The following is a 24000-nucleotide window of genomic DNA, read 5'->3' as shown; positions in this document are numbered from 1 at the left end:
GTGTGTACTACATACTAACTAGTAACAATACTCTACACTAGTGTGCACTACATACTGTACTAACTAGTAAACAATACGCTACACTAGTGTGTACTACATACTAACTAGTACACAATACTGCACACTAGTGTGTACTACATACTAACTAATACACAATACTGTACACTAGTGTGTACAACATACTAACTAGTAAACAATACTGTACACGAGTGTGTACTACATACTACCTAGTACACAATACTGCACACTATTGTGTACTACATACTAACTAGTACACAATACTGTACACTAGTGTGTACTACATACTAACTAGTAAACAATACTGCACACGAGTGTGTACTACATACTACCTAGTACACAATACTGCACACTATTGTGTACTACATACTACCTAGTACACAATACTGTACACTAGTGTGTACTACATACTAACTAGTACACAATACTGTACACAAATGTGTATTAAATACTAAGTAGTACACAATACTGTGTACTACATGCTAACTAGTACACAGTACTGTACACTAGTGTGTACTACATACCAACTAGTACACAATACTGCACACTAGTGTGTGCTACATACTAACTAGTACACAATACTGTACACTAATGTGTACTACATACTAACTAGTACACAATACTGTGTACTACATGCTAACTAGTACACAATACTGTACATTAGTGTGTACTACATACTAACTAGTACACAATACTGCACACTAGTGTGTACTACATACTATCTAGTACACAATACTGTACACTAGTGTGTACTGTATACTTAAAACTAGTACAGCAATACTGGACACTACTGTGTACTGCATACTACCAACTAGTACACAAAACTGTACACTAATGTGTACTATATTCTAAAGCTAGTGCACCGATACTGTACACTAGTGTGTACTGCGTAGTGAAAGTAGTACGCCGATGCTGTACACTAGTGTGTACTACATACTAAAACTAGTGCACCGATACTTTACACTAGTCTGTATTGCATAGTGAAATTTGTACGCCGATACTGTACACTAGTGTGTACTACATACAAAAACTAGTGCACGGATACTGTACACTAGTGTGTACTGCATAGTGAGAGAGAGAGAGAGATGAATGAATGATGAAAAGCGAGTAATTTGCTAAATCGTGCAGACGAGAAACCGCAACAAAATTATGGATCCGATTACGCTAGTATCTATCCGATACCAATATTGGTATTGATACTATTAACATTCCCATTGGTACGCCCATCTCGAGCTCAGAATGGTTACTTCTTGCTAGGCAGAATTTGTGGATGACAAAATGGCTGGCAGTAATAAACTATTATTAATAATAACAACAATTATAATACCTACAAAATGTTGATGTGCTCTGGCCGGGGGTTTGCCGGAAGATGGTGCTGAGTGTCCGAATCCGTGAATTTTAAGTGTAACCGTACACAATAAGGAAAAAAGCTAGCCTTCCTTCCGATGGCTATGCAGCCAAAACCAAAAAATAGGACGTAAACGTTTTTTTAGCCGGGGTCAAAGTAGACGAGTGTGTGAACAAAGTGAGAGGTTAAGCACCGAGCTACAAGAGGAGGCGATCTTGTCTTTTTGGCGTTTGTCTCAAAGCGATCATCCATTAATAGGATATGTACCTAAATTGGCCCATTTAAAAAATTGTTTTGAATAGTGTCGCCATGGTAACACAAAACGTTCCCAACTTAAAGCGCCACTGTCGGCGCGAGCCAGACCTTGCTGACTGTATGTGGGGGTTCGATGCCCGGTTCATCTCGTAATAATCGTAAAAGAAACTTGCGGAAGTATAATAATAAAAGTTGAAGTATGAGCAATAAAAATATGGGCCGCTTGCATTGCAGCAGGCCCATAATAACCACATATATAATGAAATGGACTAAAACGCGTGCACAATTGTATACAACATGACCTGTCACATGTAGTGAGGATAGTAATAGACATAGTTAGAATACAACAATGTACTTTTAGGTCAGTACTGATTGATAGTTCATTAAAGTGTGTGTATGTACTGTGCTATACTGTACTGTACTATACTGTGCCTGAACATACGTCCTCCCACATAAACCATAACAGAGGGGCTTTCCCCATAATTCCCCGCTGACATTTCTGCTCCATGTCTGCAACTTTCTCCTCCCATCGTCCTCTCACACACCTCCTTAGATGGTGTGTGTGTGTGTGTGCGTGTATTTCTACCCTTCTTGAAACATCAACAAGGAAAAGTAGCTTCCATCAAATCATGGTCCCAATAACATTGCATCCAATAGAGAGCCAAATACAAGAGTCCGTGAACATTGCTCCAAAGTCAGGATTTTTTTGTTGATTTAATGTGCATACAAAAGTAAACATTGACTGGTGCAGAAGCAGCAATATGTGATAAAACAAGACGGCAGCTAAAGAAGGACTTTGCCTATTCATCCCCCGAAAAAACCCCCGCCGGTTGAACAGCTGATTTTACGACTTCCGGTGCTGACGTAAGACGACCCGTGTCCCGTATGTGACCGTAGGACAAACAAGTGTGTGTCGGTTTTACAATTGCTCTCCCTCTGGTCAACATATGAAATAACAAGTGTGTGTAAAAATGTGAAGTGCTCCCTCTCTGGCCAACATACATAACAAGTCTGTGTAAGAAATGTCAACATTAGCGTGCCTCAAGTACCAACATTTGATTGCTTAAAACAAGCTAGCATAATAATGTTTGCATGCTAACAGGTACCATCAGGTAACAACAAATTTGACCCAGGCATATATACCTGCAAAATTAAAAAAAAAGTTAGCATGATAACATGACTATGCTAACTTGCTAACAAAAACATGCTTACAGTTTGCATTAGTCAAATACCAAAATATATGATCAAATTAGATGAAAAAGCTGGCATGCTCATGTTAGCATACTCTAATAATAACTGTAACATGCATCAAGCACCAAAACTGTTCTGAGGTGTGTACATGACAAAATTATTTAAAATGTGAGCATGGTAACATTAGCATGCATCAAGTACAAAATTAGCAACACACTGGCATGCTAACAGTGTTATGCTAAAAAAATAAGACAGTTAGCATTGGTGATACCAAAATATGTGACCTTACACCTGCTAAATTAGATTGAAAATGAAATTTTAGCATGCTAAAATGCTAACTCTAACATGCATCAAGTACCAAAATGTATTACTTTGAGGTGTCTACCTGGAAAAATGCATTTAAAATGTGAGCATGGTAACATTACCACATATCAAGTACCAAAATATGACTGTGTACTAGGGGTGTAACGGTACACAAACATTTCGGTTCGGTACGTAACTCGGTTTAGAGGTCACGGTTCGGTTCATTTTCGGTACACTAAGAAAACAACAAAATATTAATTTTTTGGTTATTTATTTACCAAATTTGTAAACAATGGCTTTATCCTTTTAACATTGGGAACTATAATAATTCTGCCATCATTAATCCACATTAAAATGCCTCAAGTTGTTGCTTTGATTAAATAAAATTAAAAAAACTTTCTTCTTCATATGAAACAGTTTCAAGTCAACACATCATGCTTAATGTATTAAAGCATTTGAGAAGCCTGTAGTTGACCTTTATTATGTAAATGTTGTATTTTTATCAACATGTGATAGCAGGGACCCTGCTATTCAAAACTAGGCTGCTACATTACGTATGATTCATGTAACTATAGCTGGAAAAAATAGTACAATTGCAATAGGAGAGACTATTCATCCCTAAACACAATGGAGTTCAATGAAATAACAGACAGACAGGGCTTTGCTGCCCCTAAAACACGCACACGCACGCAGACACACACACACACACACACACACACACATACACACAGCAAAATGAGCTAACGTTACGCTAAATGCTAATTAGCCCTCACCTCAAGCCTATACTGTGAGCTAGCTGAGCTGCAGTTTAAGTTTCTAGAAGGTCAACGGGCTCATAGTGATGTTTGTAATAGTTGTGACTGGGAAGTGTTTAGTATAATTTGGGTAGAGTGCGCTGCTCCCCTGCTAAACGAATATCTCTGCTCGATGCTGAAGCATTGACTACATTGTTCTGAAGTCTGAATACGCCCTGCTGATTGGCTGTTACATCGCTCTGAATCCGCACTGCTGATTGGCTTTGTATGTAACCAATCAGATGGTTGTGTGGGCGGGACAATGCTTGCTGCTGAGACAGAGCCACAGAGGCAGAAAGCAGAGCAGTTTGTGAAGACTTCTGCTTTCAAACTCGTTCGGTACGCCCGCGTGCTAACCGAAACCCCCGTACCGAAACGGTTCAATACAAATACACGTACCGTTTCACCCCTACTGTGTACATCTACAAAATTAGCTAAAATTAAAATTTTCATGCTAAAATGCTAACTCTTGGAGGTGTCTACCTGGGAAAATGTTATGTTGGGTGTGTAGTAGTAACCAACACGCGTTACTTTCCAGTCAGCATCTTTATTTTCCGTCCTTGTATTTTCCTACATCACATTCTTCTTCTCTCCTCACCTCCCCGCATCCAGTGTGGGTGGCACTGGGAGCAGGTGGGTAAAGTGTCTTGCTCAAGGACACAACGGCAGTGACTAGGATGGCGGAAGCGGGAATCAAACCTGCAACCCTCAAGTTGCTGACACGGCCGCTCTACCAACCGAGCTATACCGCTCCAATGATAATGAGTTAATGCTAACTCTAACAAGCATCAAGTACCAAAATGTATTATTTTGAGGTGTCTACCTGGAAAAATGCATTTTAAAATGTGAGCATGGTAAAACTACCATGCATCAAGTACCAAGATATGCCTGTGTACACCTACAAAATTTGCTAAAATTAATATTAGCATGCTAAAATGCTAACTCTAACATGCATCAAGTACCAAAATGTATTATTATGAGGTGTTTACCTGGAAAAATACATTTTAAAATGCGAGCATGGTAACATTAGCATGCATCAAGTACCAAAATATGACTCTGTACACCTACAAAATTAGCTAAAATTACATTAGCATGCTAACATGCTAACTCTAACATGCATCAAGTACCAAAATGTATTACTTTGAGGTGTTTACCTGGAAAAATACATTTTAATATGCGGGCATGGTAACATCAGCATGCATCAAGTATCAAAATATGACTGTGTACACCTACACAATCAGCTAAAATTAACATTAGCATGCTAAAATGCTAACTCTAACATGCATCAAGTACCAAAATGTATTACTTTGAGGTGTCTACCTGGAAAAATGCATTTAAAATGCGAGCATGGTAACATTTGCATGCATCAACTACCAAAATATGACTCTGTACACCTACAAAATTAGCTAAAATTACATTAGCATGCTAACATGCTAACTCTAACATACATCAAGTACCAAAATGTATTACTTTGAGGTGTTTACCTGGAAAAATACATTTTAATATGCGGGCATGGTAACATCAGCATGCATCAAGTATCAAAATATGACTGTGTACACCTACACAATCAGCTAAAATTAACATTAGCATGCTAAAATGCTAAATCTAACATGCATCAAGTACCAAAATGTATTACTTTGAGGTGTCTACCTGGAAAAATGCATTTAAAATGCGAGCATGGTAACATTTGCATGCATCAACTACCAAAATATGACTCTGTACACCTACAAAATTAGCTAAAATTACATTAGCATGCTAACATGCTAACTCTAACATACATCAAGTACCAAAATGTATTACTTTGAGGTGTTTACCTGGAAAAATACATTTTAAAATGCGGGAATGGTAACATCAGCATGCATCAAGTATCAAAATATGACTGTGTACACCTACACAATTAGCTAAAATTAACATTAGCATTCTAAAATGCTAACTCTAACATGCATCAAGTACCAAAATGTATTACTTTGAGGTGTCTACCTGGAAAAATGCATTTAAAATGCGAGCATGGTAACATTTGTATGCATCAAGTACCAAAATATGATTGTGTACACCTACAAAATTTGCTAAAATGACTAGCATATTAACATTAGCGTGCTAACAGGTGTCATTTATCAAGTAACAAACTATTTGAGGCTGAGGTGTATACCAGGAAAATTATCAAAATAAAGCTAGCACGCTAATATTAGCATGCTAACGATTGTGCCGCGGGCCATTAAAAGTGAGCCTAAGGCCATAAATGGCTCCCCGGTCCCAGTTTGGACCCCACTGGTGAAGACGCTCCAAAGTTCCGTGACTTGGTCCTCCCCTGCTCAGCTTCAGTGTCTTGTTTGTCTTAGGCTGATGGTACAGAAAGTTCTGCAGGAGCTGAAGTTGTACCACGGGTAAGTAAACAAAGTGCTGTGTGTGTGTGCATGTGTGCGCGCCTCCTTCGAACACCACGTTGCATGGCTGGCAAGAGAACCCTGCACAAGTAACTCATACACCAAATGTACAAGGTGACCCCCCCACCCAAAACCCCCAGAACCCATAATAATTTTTTCAAATTGAAGATTTCAGTTTTCAAGAAATGTTCTGACCTTATATTTCAGTCAGAGTACAAGAGTTCCAAATGTTTTCTCGTATCTTACTCGCTATGCATCCAAGTCCTGTTCTCCGTCTGTGGTGTTTACCAGTTTTCTGAAAGGAGTCAAAAAAAAATTTTAATAATTTTTTTTCACAAATTTCATCTTTTTATCCAGGAAATAATCACCAGTAGCAGATGTAAGATGCAATTTGGTTCTGAATCATTCAAATTTGTGGGAAATATATTATAATTTATTAATATTTTTATGCTTTGACAATGACTAAGGATGGGTGCCGTTCACATTTGAACCAATACAGTACCAATTCACTCGATACCAGCACTCAACGGTACCAATTTTTGCTATTTTTGTGTGTGTTAATAAATATTGTTTTTGAGAATAAATCTAATTTTTATTCTAAATTTTAAAATAAGATTAAAGCTGCAAGCAGCGATGGACGGGACCGACTTTTGCTGGTGTTTCCTGATTTTACCCATTCAACATATCTTTACCTGCACATTACCTATTTTCCCTGCATCCTGGGGTCACACTGGTGCTTCTTTTGGTCACCCATACAAGCTGGTGCTTCCTGCCATTACCCAGACATATCTTTACCTGCACATTACCTACCTTCTCTGTATCCTGGAGTCAAACTGGTGCCTCCTTCTTTCACCCAGTCAACATATCTTTACCTGCACACTACCTACCTTCTCTGCATTGTGTGGTCACGCTGGTGCCTCTTGCTTTTAAGCGGCCATCTTGAGACGGCAGCAGCGCAGCAGTTCTTTTGAAGGCTCGTAAAATCAAAACCGGAGCAGTTAGAAAAACTCTTTGCGCAACTTTTAATCAGAAGGGTTCAATCTCTCTCCCGTGCTAGTTTGAAGCCGACACAACAAACGCGCTCAGAGGAGATAATGTTTGAAAAAAGGTGACAGGTTTTTAGAAAACTTTTGTTTTGAAGGGGTAATTGCCAACTTCCTGTTGATTTTTGCTGAATGATGTCAATGAATGAAATGTAGGTCTAAGTGAAACCTACATAGAGGGGTTTGTTTCATGTCTCTACGGCATTCCTACCGGAAGTTACAAACAGTTTTGTCTGTGTTTTTTTTCCCCAAGAGCAGTTTTGTCAGCGTTTTGGGTTTGGGGTTTTTTAATTAGATCGCAATTTTCACCAGTCCTGATGTGTTTCTTGATTTTGGTTGAGTTTTGAAGCATGTTAAGGGGGTCAAATTACAGCTCAAAAAGGCGGCGGTATAATAATCATAAAACCTTAGAAATATAATAGAGTCCTCTGTCCAAAGGGACATTCGGTCCCTAATAATACCTGCTGTCCATCTTGTTTTATTATCACATTTCTGAGTCCCATTTGCAAGTCTTACAATAAGACGCTAGATGGCAGTAGTGTATAGTTTATGGTGTGCCGGCTAGTCAGTTCAGTCTTTGCGGAATCTAGTCATGTTGCGCCCTAAAAAGTGTCAACACTGTAAGTATCGCACCAGCTCTTTGATTGTAACGTGCATCTTGAATTGTAGTTTTAATGAACACATTTTGGAGGCGTCGAAATCGCCATGTAAAATCGCTAATGCTAATCAGTAGCATGTCAATAGCAAAGGCAATGTATGTTAGCATCAAGCTAGGACATTTTTGGAAAATTTTGAGTTTTACTCTACTTATGACCGTTAGGTGCTGCTCGGGACATAACTTGGCACTGTTGGACTTGGGATTTGGTCGGTGCAAAAAAAAAAAAAAAAAAAAAGTACCGGATACAGTACCCGTTCCTAAATGACAAACATGACAGTAGCATTAGCAACGATGCTGGCGAATCTGTGAGCGTTTTCTCGTCCTTCATTCAAAAGTGCCGTTCAAAAAACTCGGCTCGTTTGTAAAGTCACATCGCTAATGTTCTTTTTGAACTTTTGAACCCAGTCTGAAATTCTGCTTTTGCATCTGCTAAATTATTATTTTTTTAACTCGCATGCTAATGTTAGCATGCTGTAATGCTAACTGTAACATGCATCAAGTACCAAAATGTATTACTCTGAGGTGTGTAACTTAAAACGTGTTTATAATGCTCCCATGTCAACATCAGCGTGCTTCAAATACCAAAATGATTGCTTAAAAAAAGCTAGCATAATAATGTTAGCATGCTAACAGGTATCATCAGATAACTTGACGCAGAGATGTATACCTACAAAATTAACAAAAAAGTTGGCATAACATGACTGTGCTAACTTTCTAACAGTAACATGCTTACAGTTAGCATTCGAGAAAATATACCAAAATATATGATCAAATTAGATGAAAAATTTTAGCATACCCTACTAATAACTGTAACATGCATCAAGTACCAAAACTGTTCCGAGTTGTGTAACTGAAAAAATATTTTAAAATACTGGCATGCTAAGATTAGCATGCATCCAGTACCAAAATATGATTGTGTATACCTACAAAATTGGCAAAACACTAGCATGCCAACAGCATTATACTAACATTAGTGTGCTTACAGTTAGCATTGGTGATACAAAATTATATGACCTTACACCTGCTAAATTATATTTAAAAAAAACTACCATGCTAATTATAGCATGCTAAAATGCTAATTCTAACATGTATCAAGTACCAAAATGTGTTACTTTGAGGTGTCTACCTGGAAAAATGCATTTAAAATTCGAGCATTGTAACATTAGCATGCATCAAGTACCAAAATATGATTGTGTACACCTACAAAATTAGCTAAAATTAACATTAGCATGCTAAAATGCTAACTGTAACATGCAACAAGTACCAAAATGTAATACTCTGAGGTGTGTAACTGAAAAGTTTGTTTAAAATGCTAGCATGTCAACATCAGCGGGGCTCAAGTACCAAAATATGATTGCTTAAAAAAGCTAGCTTAATAATGTTAGCATGCTAACAGGTATCATGAAGTAACAACAAATTTGACACAGAGGTGTATAACTGCAAAATTAACAAAAAAGTTGGCATAACATGACAATGCTAACTTTCTAACAGTAACATGCTTACAGTTAGCATTCGAGAAAAAATACCAAAATATATAATCAAATTACATAAAAAATGTTTGCATACCCTAATAATAATTGTAACATGCAACAAGTACCAAAATATGATTGTGTAGACCTACAAAATTGGCAAAACACTAGCATGCTAACAGCATTATGCTAACAATAGTGTGCTTACAGTTAGCATTGGTGATACAAAATGATTTGACCTTACACCTGCTAAATTAGATTTTAAAAAAAATAGCATGCTAAAATGCTAACTTTGTGTGTTAGGGCGAACATTCAACCCAGGGGTCACCAACCTTTTTGAAAGCAAGAGCTACTTCTTGGGTACTGATTAATGCCAAGGGCTACCAGTTTGATACACACTTAAATAAATTGCCAGAAATAGCCAATTTGCTTAATTTACCTTTAATAAATAAATCTATATATATAAAAAAAATGGGTATTTCTGTCTGTCATTCCGTTGTACATTTTTTTTCCTTTTACAGAAGGTTTTTTGTAGAGAATAAATGATGAAAAAAACACTTAATTGAACGGGTTAAAAGAGGAGAAAACATGAAAAAAATGAACATTAAATTCTGAAACATAGTTTATCTTCAATTTTGATTCTTTAAAATTCAAAATTCAACCGAAAAAAAAGAAGAGAAGAACTAGCTAATTTGAATCTTTTTGAAAAAATTTAAAAAAGACTTAATGGAACATCATTAGTAATTTTTCCTGATTAAGATTAATTTTACAATTTTGGAATTTTGATGACATGTTTTAAATAGGTTAAAATCCAATCTGCATTTTGTTAGAATATATAACAAATTGGACCAAGCTATATTTCTAACCAAGACAAATCATTATATATTTTAGATTTTCCAGAACAAAAATTTTAAAAGAAATTCAAATGACTTTGAAATAAGATTTAAATTTGATTCTACAGATTTTCTAGATTTGCCAGAATATTTTTATTTTATTTTAATCATAATAAGTTTGAAGAAATATTTCACAAATATTCTTCTTCGAAAAAACAGAAGCTAAAATGAAGAATTAATTTAAAATGTATTTATTATTGTTTACAATAAAAAAACAAATGTACTAGAACATTGATTTAAATTGTCAGGAAAGAAGAGGAAGGAATTTAAAAGGTAAAAAGGTATATGTGTTTAAAAATCCTGAAATCATTTTTCAGGTTGTATTTTTTCTCTAAAATGGTCTTTCTGAAAGTTATAAGAAGCAAAGTAAAAAAATTAATGTATTTATTTAAACAAGTGAAGACCAAGTCTTTCAAATATTTTCTTGGATTTTCAAATTCTATTTGAGTTTTGTGTCTCTTAGAATTAAAAATGTCGAGCAAAGCGAGACCAGCTTGCTAGTAAATAAATACAATTTAAAAAATAGAGGCAGCTCACTGGTAAGTGCTGCTATTTGAGCTATTTTTAGAACAGGCCAGCGGGCGACTCATCTGGTCCTTATGGGCTACTAGCAGTAACCATGGTGACATCCAACTTCTAGTAGACATTACTGTCCCCCTCGCATGCTCACTCGTCCATTTCACCGCCACAAAGTGAGCAATTTGCACGCAGGTGGCTGTCGATCTTTTTTTTTTTATTGCTTTTTTAAAAGTATAATATTTTTATGAGTCACAATTTCCTGCATGCTTTTCTGGTTTGTGTGCATTTTTTTTTTTTAAAAAGGCGGGTTGGTCACAGTCAAAGTTTGATTTTCATTTTCCACAGAGCCAAGCAGAGAAGCAACAAAAGCCACAACAGAGAGAATGTCACATGGTACGAGTTCCTGTCCAATGAGTAAGTTGACTTCTTCTCACCCTCCGTTTTGCCTTCAATGGGGAAATGAAACCATAGACCTGTTCTCTTCTCTACCGGTCATTCTGGAGTTTGCCTTAATTAGACTGACCATACGTCCTCTTTTGCGGGACTGTCCGGGCTGTCTGGGCGGGGTCTCTTAAATGCCTCAGAGATAGAGAGGGAGAGTGAAGTGAATTATATTATATTTATATAGCGCTTTTCTCTAGTGACTCAAAGCGCTTTACATAGTGACACCCAATAGCTAAGTTACATTTAAACCAGTGTGGGTGGCACTGGGAGCAGGTGGGTAAAGTGTCTTGCCCAAGGACACAACGGCAGTGACTAGGATGGCGGAAGCGGGAATCGAACCTGCAACCCTCAAGTTGCTGGCACGGCCACTCTACCAACCGAGCTATACCGCCCCGGTATAGAGAGCGAGGTAGCTGTCAGAGTTTGTTTGTGACGAACCCCAAGATGTAGAGTTGGAGGCAGGCATGTAGTGAGAAAACATGATTTAATAAAAATACTAAAACAAGAACAAACCAAAGGGATACAACAAAAAGCGCGCACGAGGCGGATAACAAACAAAGAGAGCTAGCATGGGAACTAGAAAATAAACAGAGCTTAGCATGGAAGCTAGCAAAAACAAAAGGCCTAGCGTGGAAGCTAGCAGGTATCGAGCAGGAAACAGAAGTCGTACATGTTATATGAAAACAAACTTGGAAGCAGGGAACAAAAGGCAGTAAGCTAAAAACCGCAATCAAATATAGCTTACCGCAACGCTGCATTGACAAGACATGATACGACACGACACAACAGGTAGCAACGACAAGAGCGACATGACAAGAGCGACATGACAATAATCCAACCCTGACTTCAAGACAAAGCAGGTACAAATAAAAGCGGGCTGATTAACACCAGGTGTGGCCAGGGTGCCAATCAGCCGCAGCTGAGGGGAAACAGCGCACAGGGAAAAAAACAGGAAACAGACAATAAGAGCGCTGACAGGAACTAAAAACAGGAAATACTAAACACACACAGAGGAAAAACTATGAAAAACACACTGTCAGTGGCAAGCCTGACAGTAGCGGATTGACCGTCAATCAAGGCATACTTGGTCAACAGCCATCAGGTCACACTGAGGGCGGCCGTACAAACAACTTTAACACTGTTACAAATATGTGTGAACCCACACCAAAAGAGAATGACAAACACATTTCGGGAGAACATCCGCACCGTAACACGACATAAACACAACAGAACAAATACCCAGAATCCTGTGCAGCACTAACTTCCTGGACGCTACAATATACCCCGATTACATCACATCAAATGTTCCACTTAGAAAAATATTTTCGGTGGAAGATTTTGCTTATTTTGTGTTTGCCATTAAAAACATAGTTTTGTTTCACCAAAAAGGGCGGAAAACAAACAAACAAAAAACAACAACATACAAACCCGGTTTCCATATGGGTTGGGAAATTGTGTTAGATGTAAATATAAACAGAATACAATGATTTGCAAATCCTTTTCAACCCATATTCAGTTGAATGCACTACAAAGACAACATATTTGATGTTCAAACTCAAACTTTTTTTTATTTTTTTTTCAAAATGATTAACTTAGTATTTCATGTCTGCATACCTATGCGAAAAGTATTTGGGAAAGGGCATGTTCACCACTGTGTTACATCACCTTTTCTTTTAACGACACTCTATAAACGTTTGGGAACCGAGGAAACTAATTGTTGAAGCTTTGAAAGTAGAATTCTTTCCCATTCTTGTTTTATGTAGAGCTTCAGTTGTTCAACAGTCCGGGGTCTCCGCTGTCGTATTTTACGCTTCATAATGCGCCACACATTTTCGATGGAAGACATGTCTGGACTGCAGGCGGGCCAGGAAAGTACCCGCACTCTTTTACTATGAAGCCACGCTGTTGTGACACGTGACTTGGCATTGTTTTGCTGAAATAAGCAGGGGCGTCCATGATATCGTTGCTTGGATGACAGCATAAGTTGCTCCAAAACCTGTATGGACCTTTCAGCATTAATGGTGCTGTCACGCCAAATTTCTTCCCCCCTACAACACCCCCCCAACCATTTATTTCCGGGGTCATGATTAATACAGACATTTTGTTAACGCTATATTTTAAAAATAAAGACGTTTTGTTAACGCTATAATATAAAAAAAAATTAAAAAACTATTTACAAACACAAGCTATGGGATGACGCATTTACTTCTGGGGTCACGTTTACTCTTATGTCATCCCATAGCTTGTGTTTGTAATTTTGTTTTATAATATAGCGTTAACAAAATGTCTGTATTTTTATAATATAGCGTTATATTTTTATAATATAGCGTTAACAAAACGTTTGTTTTAATCATGACCCCGGAAGTACATGGGGGGGGGGGGGGGGGGGGAGAAGAAATTTGGCGTGACGGTGCCTTCACAGATGTGTAAGTTACCCATGCTTTGGGCACTAATACACCCCCATACTATCACAGATGCTGGCTTTTCAACTTTGCGCCTATAACAATCCGAATGGTTATTTTCCTCTTTGTTCTGGAGGACACCACGTCCACAGTTTCTAAATATAATTTGAAACGTGGACTCGTCAGACCACAGAACACTTTTCCACTTTGCATGAGTCCATCTTAGATGAACTCGTGCCCAGCGAAGCCGGTAGCGTTCCTGGGTGTTGTTGATAAATGGCTTTCGCTTTGCATAGTAGAGTTTTAACTTGCACTTACAGATGTAGCGACCAACTGTAGTTACTGACAGTGGTTTTATGAAGTGTTCCTGATCCCATGTGGTGTTATCCTTTACACACTGATGTCGGTTTTTGATGCAGGGATGTTCCAAATAAGTGTTTGATGAGCATTCCTCAACTATATCAGTATTTATTGCCACCTTTCCCAACTTCTTTGTCACGTCTTGCTGGCATCAAATTCTAAAGTTAATGATTATTTGCACAAAAAAAAATGTTTATCAGTTTTAACATCAAATATGTTGTCTTTGTAGCATATTCAACTGAATATGGGTTGAAAAGGATTTGCAAATCATTGTATTCTGTTTATATTTACATCTAACACAATTTCCCAACTTTTATAGAAACAGGGTTTGTACTTTCCAATTGCTCATGTCTGCACATCACTGAGTGACATTTTTTGGTTACCACAGTACTGTAAAAACCAAATTGTTGATACAGTTTTTCCCCCCACTGGACTGGAATTTGTCCAGCAGGAACGAGGAAGAGGACGATCGAGCTGAGAAGGTGGAAAAAGGTACTAAGGTGAAGCGGACGCTGAGCTCTTTGAGGAACAGGATGACAGGGTCTTTCAACAAAGAAAAGGTACGCACGTTCAGAAAGACTTTAATAAACCTAAAAAAAGAAGTGGCGGGCCACTATAAAAAAGTCACTCTAAAATGAATTGACTGGGCAAATAAATGACATGGCATACCTCATTAGAATTATGTGGCGTGCCACAATAGATTACGACTCGGGCTAATTTAAAAAATGAGGTGGCAGGCCACTATAAAAAAGTCACTCTAAAATGAATTGACTGGCCACATAAATGACATGGCATAACTCATTAGAATTATGTGGCGTGCCACAATAGATTACGACTCGGGCTAATTTAAAAAATGAGGTGGCAGGCCACTATAAAAAAGTCACTCTAAAATGAATTGACTGGCCACATAAATGACATGGCGTTCCTCCATTAGAATTATTTGGCGCACTACAAATTTTTTTTTGACACGGGCCACTTTAAAAAAAAGAAATGGCGGGCCACAATAAAAAAGCCACACTAAAATGAATTGCCTGGGGACATAAATGATATGGTGTACCCCATTAGAATTACGTGGCCTGCCACAGTAAAATTACGACACGGGCAACTATAAAAAAACATTGAAAAAAAATGACTAGGCACATAAATGACATGGCGTACCTCATTGGAATTATGTGGCGTACCACAATAAAATTATGACACAAGCCACTATAAAAAAGCCACCTTAAAAAAAATGGCTGGGCACATACATGACATGGCGTACCTCATTAGAATTATGTGGCGCACTACAAAAAAAATTATGACACGGGCCAATTTAAAAAAAGAAGTGGCGGGCCACTATAAAAAAGCCACACTAAAATGAATTCCTGGGGACGTAAATGATATGGTGTACCTCATTAGAATTATGTGGCCTGCCACAGTAAAATTACGACACGGGCAACTATAAAAAAACATTTTAAAAAAATGACTAGGCACATAAATGACATGGCGTACCTCATTGGAATTATGTGGCGTACCACAATAAAATTATGACACAAGCCACTATAAAAAAGCCACCTTAAAAAAAATGTCTGGGCACATATATGACATGGCGTACCTCATTAAAATTATGGGGCGTGCCAGGATACAATTATGACACAGGCCAATTAAAAAAATTATGTGGCGGGCCACTATAAAAAGATTTGCCTGGGCCCATAAATGATATGGCAAACCTCCATTAGAAATTATGTGGCGTGCCACAAAAAAAATATGACACGGGTCACTTCAAAGAAAGAAATGGCAGGCAACTATAAAAAGTCACTCTAAAATGAATTGGCTGGGCACATAAAGGACAAGGCATACCTCATTAGAATGATGTGGCGTGCCACAAGAAATTATGACACTGGCCACCTTAAAAAACGAGGTGGTGGCCTACAATAAACAACCCACTTTAAAAAGAATTGACTTGGCACATAAATGACTGACATGGCGTACCTCATTAGAATTACGTAGCGTGCCACGATAAATTATGGCACGAGCTACTTTTAAAAAATTTGGTGTCGGTCCACGTTAAAAAAAGCCACGTCAAATAGAATTCCCCGGGCACATATATGACATGGCGTAACTCATTAGAATTATGTGGCCGCCATATAATAATATTATGATACAGGCTACTATAAAAATGCCACTCTAAAAAGAAGTGGCTGGGAATTCCCCGGGCACATATATGACATGGCGTAACTCATTAGAATTATGTGGCCTGCCATATAATAATATTATGATATGGCTACCCTAAAAAGAGGTGGCTGGGCACATAAATGACATGGCGTATCTCATTAGAATTAAGTGGCCTGCCACATAAAACAACTTTGACACGGGCCACTATAAAAATGCCACTCTAAAAAGAATTGGCTGGGCACATAAATAACATGGCATACCTCATTACAATTACATAGCGTGCCACAATAAATTATGACACGAGCTACTTTTAAAAAATTAGGTGTCGGGCCGATTTAAAAAAAGCCACATTAAATAGAATTCCCCGGGAACATAAATGACATGGCGTAACTCATTAGAATTACGTGGCCTGCCACATAATAATAATATGACACGGGCCACTATAAAAAAGTAACTCTTAAAAGAAGTGGCTGGTCACATAAATGACATGGCGTATCTCATTAGTATTATGTGGCCTGCTACATAATACAATTATGACACGGGCCACTATAAAAAAGCCATTCTAAAATGAATTGACCGGGCACATAAATGACATAGGATACCTCATTAGAATTACAGGGAGGGCCACTTTTACAAAATTATGTGGCAGGCGACTATAAAATGTCGTGGTGGACCACATAAAATGAGACGGCGTGCCACTTTAAATGATTTGGCGGGCTAGAACATGACCCAGAACAGATACATTAGGGCAGGTGTGTGTGTTTGTGTTAATAAACAACAACTTAGCCCAACAACAACAACAACAACATGTAATGTCAGCAACCTTGTTGTCATGGATGACAAAATAAGTTATGCTTAGTTTTTGAGTGCATCCCTCTTGCGGCCCCTTGCCTGGACTTTGCCCAGTGGGGATGTAGTGCCAGCAGCCCACTGGTGGCACCTGTAGTCTCCTTCCTGTCACACACGTCTAACCTGTGCTCTGCATGTGCCCCCTGCAGGGTAAGACCCGAGACAAAGAGCCTCAGCAAAGGGCCAGGGAGAAGGAGGCCCAGGAGACCGAGGGCAGCCACGGCGACGGCCACGTTTTGGCGCTGGGCACGGTCTCCAGCTGTGCCACCTGCTCGCTGTGCGGCCAGACTCTGCAGAGAAAGCACAGCCTGCAATGCATGAGTGAGTAACACCGCTGCTTGTTGCACACCTGGACAAACAAGACTCGCAGTCACAACATTAGGTATACCAACCGCAGTGGTGGACCAGCTTGCTGGCCTAACATAAATCCTGATCATTAATTAATACAAGTTAATTGAATTTTTAATTGACTTTCCATAAACATATACATGTATTCATCATATTCCCCAGTGTTGCTTGTTGCCAGCGCTGTATGAATCCTGCCGGAGTTGCGATAGCCAATCAGACTACAAGTAGCCTTACGTTGAACGTGACCGTGATTGGATACTCGCTTGTTGCTCCCAAGTATCCAATCACAACTTGTGATTTTAAGAAAGCAAAAAGTGGCACTGCAGCCATACCCGGCCAGCGGAGAAATCAGCGGTCCTCGCTTTTTTAACCAACTAAGACGCGGAGCAAAACGTTGATTAGGTGGCAGATATATATTTGCAAGGGCATTTTCAAGAAGGATATTTAAAGAGAGACTACATTTTGTGAGACGAGGTTGGCTGACCTCGGGAAACGAGTTAAGCTGTCCCGGCGGTGAAATGGTTTGCCACTCGAATCAACCAACTACGAGCGGTACCATTGGCTTTACAAATTATATATATATATATATATATATATATATATATATATATATATATATATATATATATATATATATATATATATATATACACACATACTGTATATATATATACATACAGTACAAGTACAGGCTAAAAATTGTAGATTGTCACTGAAGGCATCAAAACTATGAATGAACACATGTGGAGTTATGTACTTAACAAAAAAAGGTGAAATAACTGAAACATGTTTTATATTCTACTTTCTTCAAAATAGCCACCCTTTGCTCTGATGACTGCTTTGCACACTCTTGGCATTCTCTCCGTGAGCTTCAAGAGGTAGTCACCTGAAAGGGTTTTCACTTCACAGGTGTCATAGTTTTGATGCCTTCAGTGACAATCTACAATGTAAATAGTCAAGACAATGAAGAAAACACATTGAATGAGAAGGTGTGTCCAAAAGTTTGGCCTGTACTGTATATATATAGATATATATATATGTATATATACATACATATATATATGTATATATTTATATTTGGGGTGTAACGGTACGTGGATTTGTATTGAACAGTTTCGGTACGGGGGTTTCAGTTCGGAGGTGTACCGAACGAGTTTTCACACAGACTTATTAAGTAGCGTACCACACGTTGTGTAAACAATGCACACTGAGGCACAACACGCGGCATGCTAGCAGCGACCGGGCTATGATAGACTGACCATACCTCCTTTTTTCGCCGGATATGTCCTCTTTTGCGGGGCTGTCCGGGTGGAGTTTCTAAATGCCTCAAATGTCCGGCATTTTAAGTTAGGGTTGTGTGTAATTTCAATGTACGTACAGGGTTAAATAGGGGTTAAAAACAAAACCAATTGTGCATGCAGCAGCATTCCTGAGGGAGGGGCAGAGACAGGGAGAGTTATGATAAACGCGCATGCGTCGCCAGGCTCTGCTTTTATCCATAGATTTATCAGATTGGATTTTTTATTATATACAGCAGGGGTGTCAAAAGTGTGCCCCGTAAGCCATTTGCGGCCCACAGCTAATGTTTTAAAGACCCACGGCACATTCTAAAAATACTATTAAAATAAAAAAACACATAAACAAAAGTGAAATAAAAAAGCAAAAAGCTTAAAGTATGGGTGTCAAACTCTGGCCCGCGGGCCAAATCTGGCCCGCCGTATAATTTAATTTTGCCCTTGAGGCAATATCAATTTAGCATTTGAGCTGGCCTGCCGGTGTTATACAGCGTCGGTGCCGCTTTAACACCGCATTCACCGCTAATACACATACTTGCCAACCTTCCTAATTTTCCCGGTAGACTCCCGAAGTTCAGTGCCCCTCCCGAAAATCTCCCGGGGCAACCATTCTCCCAAATTTCTACCGATTTCCACCTGGACAACTATATTGGGGGCGTGCATTTAAGGCACTGCCTTTAGCGTTCTCGACAACCTGTCGTCACGCCCGCTTTTCCTCCATACTAACAGCGTGTCACATAATATCAGTGGCTGTTACACACACACACAAAGTGAATGCATGCATACTTGGTCAACGGCCATACAGGTCACGATGAGGGTGGCCGTATAAACAACTTTAGCACTGTTACCAATATGCGCCACACTGTGAACCCACACCAAACAAGAATGATAAACACATTTCGGGTGAACATCCGCACCGTAACACAACAGACAAATACCCAGAACCCCTTGCAGCACTAACTCTTCTGGGAAACTTCCAGCAAACTGACCAATAATTAACGTTTTATTCATGCATTTCGTCTTGCCACTTTAAGACTTGAATGTTTGGTTCATTCATTATTTTATTTTCAAAATTATTACTAGCCTGTGGAAAAAAATGTATATTTACCTCAAAAGATTGCAAATAGAAAAAAAGGCATTACATTTTAATTTAAATTTTATTTGATATGCCTTTGATATTTTTTAAATTATTATTTGAAACTGGATTTTGCATGTCACTAAAGTTATATAAGTCTTGCTTGTTCAATATTTAATACAAAACTTGTTTGGGTCCCTATTAAAAGGTTAATTTGTTCAACCTCGGCCCGCGGCTTTGTTCCGTTTAAAATTTCGGCCCACTCTGTATTTGAGTTTGACACCCCTGGCTTAAAGGCTAAATGTAACTTAGAAAAAGTTGCAACGTTGACTAATAAAACAGAGCTGTTTTTTTTTTCTTTCAAACTGTCATAATAATAATAATATAATGTTATTATGAATTATTGACCTATCCAAGGTACCGATTAATTCACATCAAATATTCCACTAAGAAAAATATTTTTGGTGGAAGATTTTACAAATTTGGTAAATAAATAACCAAAAAATATATATTTTGTTGTTTTACATACACTTGTAAAGAACATAGTGTCATGGCTGTCTTGAGTTTCCAATCATTACTACAACTCTTATTTTTTGTGATAGAGTGATTGGAGCGCATTGGGTCACAAAAAAAATTCATGAAGTTTGCTTCTTGGCTCTACTGAAAATGTGAGGGTCAAAAGTATACATACAGCAATGTTAAAATTTGCTTACATGTCCCTTGGCAAGTTTCACTGCAATAAGGCGCTTTTGGTAGCCATCCTCAAGCTTCTGCTTGAATTTTCGACCACAAAATTCGTGCAGTTCAGCTACATGTGTTGCTTTTCTGACATGGACTTGTTTCTTCAGCATTGTCCACACGTTTAAGTCAGGACTTTGGGAAGGCCATTCTAAAACCTTCATTCTAGCCTGATTGAGCCATTCCTTTACCACTTTTGAGGTGTGTTTTGGGTCATTGTCCTGTTGGAACACCCAACTGCACCCAAGACCCAACCTCCAGGCTGATGATTTTAGCTTGTCCTAAACAATTTGGAGGTCATCCTCTTTTTTCATTGTCCCATTTCAGGGGTCGGGAACCTTTTTGGCCGAGAGAGCCATGAAAGCCAAATATTATAAAATGTATTTCTGTGAGAGCCATATCATATTTTTTAACACTGAATACAATTAAATACGTGCATATTTAAGTAAGACCAACATTTTTAGAGAATAATAAGTCTCTTATTCTTTTTAATAACGTTGTTATTGGGGCGGTACATCTCGGTTGGTAGAGCGGCCGTGCCAGCAACTTGAGGGTTCCAGGTTCAATCCCCGCTTCCGCCATCCTAGTCACTGCCGTTGTGTCTTTGGGCAAGACACTTTACCCACCTGCCCCCAGTGCCACCCACACTGGTTTAAATGTAACTTAGATATTGGGTTTCACAATGTAAAGCGCTTTGAGTCAGTAGAGAAAAAGCGCTATATAAATATAATTCACTTCACAATATAATTCACTTATTCTAAAGCTAACCAATAATAAATACAATACTTCTCACCATTAATGCGACTTCTTGAACAGGTGCGATATAAAATGGATGGTTGGATTAAAATGCATGAGAATGTCTTATCTTTTGAACGTTATTTTTAACACTGATTATCAGCGGAATTATTCATTACTCATTGTGTTAAGCAATGCCAGCTAAGATTTATCTGAGAGCCAGATGCAGTCATCAAAAGAGCCACATCTGGCTCTAGAGCCATAGGTTCCCTACCCCTGTCCCATTTAAAGCACCAGAACCATTGGCAGCAAAACAGGCCCAGAGCATAATACTACCACCACCATGCTCGACGTTAGGGCTGGTGTTCCTGGGATTAAAGGCCTCACCTTTTCTCCTCCAAACATCCATCTATCCATCCATCCATTTCCTACCGCTTTTTCCCTTCAGGGTCAAGACAGACAACCTCCATGAGATGGTGTTCTTTACAAGTGTATGTACACTTTTGATCATGACTATATATATATATATATATATATATATATATATATATATATATATATATATATATATATATATATATATATATATATATATATATATATATATATGTGTGTGTATGTATATATATATATATATATATATGTGTCTGTATGTATATATATATATATATATATATATATATATATATATATATATATACATATATATATTAGGGGTGGGGCAAATTAATGCGTTAATTATGAGTTAACTCATCAATCTATTAACGCCGACAATTATTTTATCGCACATTTGCGTATGTTGTTTACATGCTTTTATTTTGTTAACGCCTTTTCTTAACAAGATGCCGTCGCCCGGCGTCGAGGGGCTCTTGGTAAAGATGGAACATTTGGCAAAAATACTGGACAATTCTGCAAATTTCATGGCTGGCTTACAGCGTGGTCACTCCGGGATCACTTACGACCGCCAGACAATTCTGGATGTGGATAGATCGGGCCGTTTTGGACTGAATGAGGCGTGCTTGCTAGACCGGCTAGCTAGCATGGGAATACTTTGCCAGCTACATCCAGCGGCCTGTGAAGCAGCGGAGTATATGTGTTGTCTGTCTATTTATGAATAATGCAGACCAGGAGTGTTGGCTGAGTTCTTAACGTTTACTTTCAGAGCGTGCATATCACAACATACAAGATGCCGTCATGGCGACACACAACCTATACCGCATGCTCGTCACTCCTGTTGCATGCTGGGTAGGGTAGTTCTTTTATTCCCTGGCTCATAACATCACAATATAGTACCATGTATATGCGTTCAGTTTATCAAAGCACCAAGCAAACAATCGGAAAATTCCCATCATATCAATTCCTAGATATGGTCATAATTATTTTAAGTGCACTACGCAGAATAAACACAACATTATTAATATTGCTACTACGGATAATTTGATCAAAAATTCCCTAAAACAGCCCACTACCTATAATATAGGTTTTTTAAACATAAGATCCCTGATAAAAAAAATGTTTCTGCTGTTACCTCAGAAATTGCCTGTTCAGATGTTATGATTGTGGCTCAGAGATTTGTATGTAGATTATATTTATTTTCCATAACAAACAGGATAACTTAAACACCCTGGCAGTGGCAATAAGCTTAAATGTTTGTATTTACATTTTTTGAGTTGATTTTCATAAAATATGCTATTTAACTGCTACTGTTTAACAAGGACTGATTTAAATTGTGTTTGCACAACAAATGTTTTGGCGCTTTTGTTCATGTGGGAGAATATTCCAATAAAGGTGCACTACACACTATTTTTGAATTCATTATTGGGCTTTGCGTATACAATGCAGTTAATCGCGATTAATCAGAGAAATAGTGCGATTAACTTCGATTAAAATTTTTAATATATATATATATATATATATATATATGAACTGTTAAATAATATATTTTGGAACCAGCATGAAGGAAAGTGTTTATATAATTCATTGCTCGCCATAATCACAATGGCTTTTCTTCTTGTTTCTGCTTAGTGTCCTCCCTGGTATTGTTTGCAACACTGCATCTGCATCTTGTTTCCCACTCTGGGTCCATGTACAGTATTGCTCAACTCTTCATCCATCAGCACTGTCTTGCTGACAGATGTTTATACGCAAAACCCCACCGCATGCTGGTTCTTTGCTTTGTGCTGGCGGCTCCCTTTTAATCCTCTCATTTCTGGGCTGTGTTGGCTGAGCTGAAGCAGGCCTGCGTGGAGAGCCGCACGCAGTTCTGTGCGGGGCCTTTCCACGCCGCGGCCGTATTCTCTCCGCTGATAAGCTGAGGGAAAAGTGCAACTAATGTGGGGTGGGTGGACGTGGTATGGTACGAGTTTGTTTCGCTCGTCCGGCCGCTTGTTGCTAGGTAGAGTTCATGTGGCTCCACCACGGGCCCAGCGGCGTTTCTGGGTGTTGTTGATTAACGGCTTTGTTTTGCATACCGTATTTCCTTGAATTGCCGCCGGGGCGCTAATTAATTTAAAAACTCTTCTCACTCCGGCGCTTACCAAAAGCATGCGGTAAAGGCAACCATGCACTTATTATTTTATAACCTCTTCTCACAAGGCATGCGGTAAATTTAGGCCTGCGCTTATAAATTTGAGTGTGATGTAAGGATACCGTCATGAAAAGGGGACGGCGTGGCGCAGTGGGAGAGTGGCCGTGCGCAACCCGAGGGTCCCTGGTTCAAATCCCA

The 24000-nt window shown here is 38.5% G+C and overlaps 1 protein-coding gene across 4 annotated transcripts in view; it reads left to right on the top strand.

Annotated features, from left to right (window-relative positions):
* Positions 1-24000, top strand: part of arhgef18b (rho/rac guanine nucleotide exchange factor (GEF) 18b) — a 128716-nt gene that overhangs the window by 20986 nt on the left and 83730 nt on the right. The window contains exons 7-10 of one of the 4 annotated variants that reach the window (XM_061883130.1): positions 6249-6293; positions 11221-11289; positions 14533-14641; positions 17234-17405. In XM_061883130.1, coding sequence (XP_061739114.1) covers positions 6249-6293; positions 11221-11289; positions 14533-14641; positions 17234-17405 — 395 coding nt within the window. Of the gene's footprint in view, positions 1-6248; positions 6294-11220; positions 11290-14529; positions 14642-17233; positions 17406-24000 lie in introns of all 4 variants that reach the window. The other 3 variants (XM_061883129.1, XM_061883132.1, XM_061883131.1) reach the window with 3 other exon arrangements.

Source organism: Nerophis ophidion, linkage group LG22, assembly GCF_033978795.1.
Source record: "Nerophis ophidion isolate RoL-2023_Sa linkage group LG22, RoL_Noph_v1.0, whole genome shotgun sequence".
Classification (NCBI taxonomy): Eukaryota; Metazoa; Chordata; class Actinopteri; order Syngnathiformes; family Syngnathidae; genus Nerophis; species Nerophis ophidion.
Note: the sequence above shows the minus strand (reverse complement) of the source record. Positions and strands in the feature narration are given on the sequence as shown.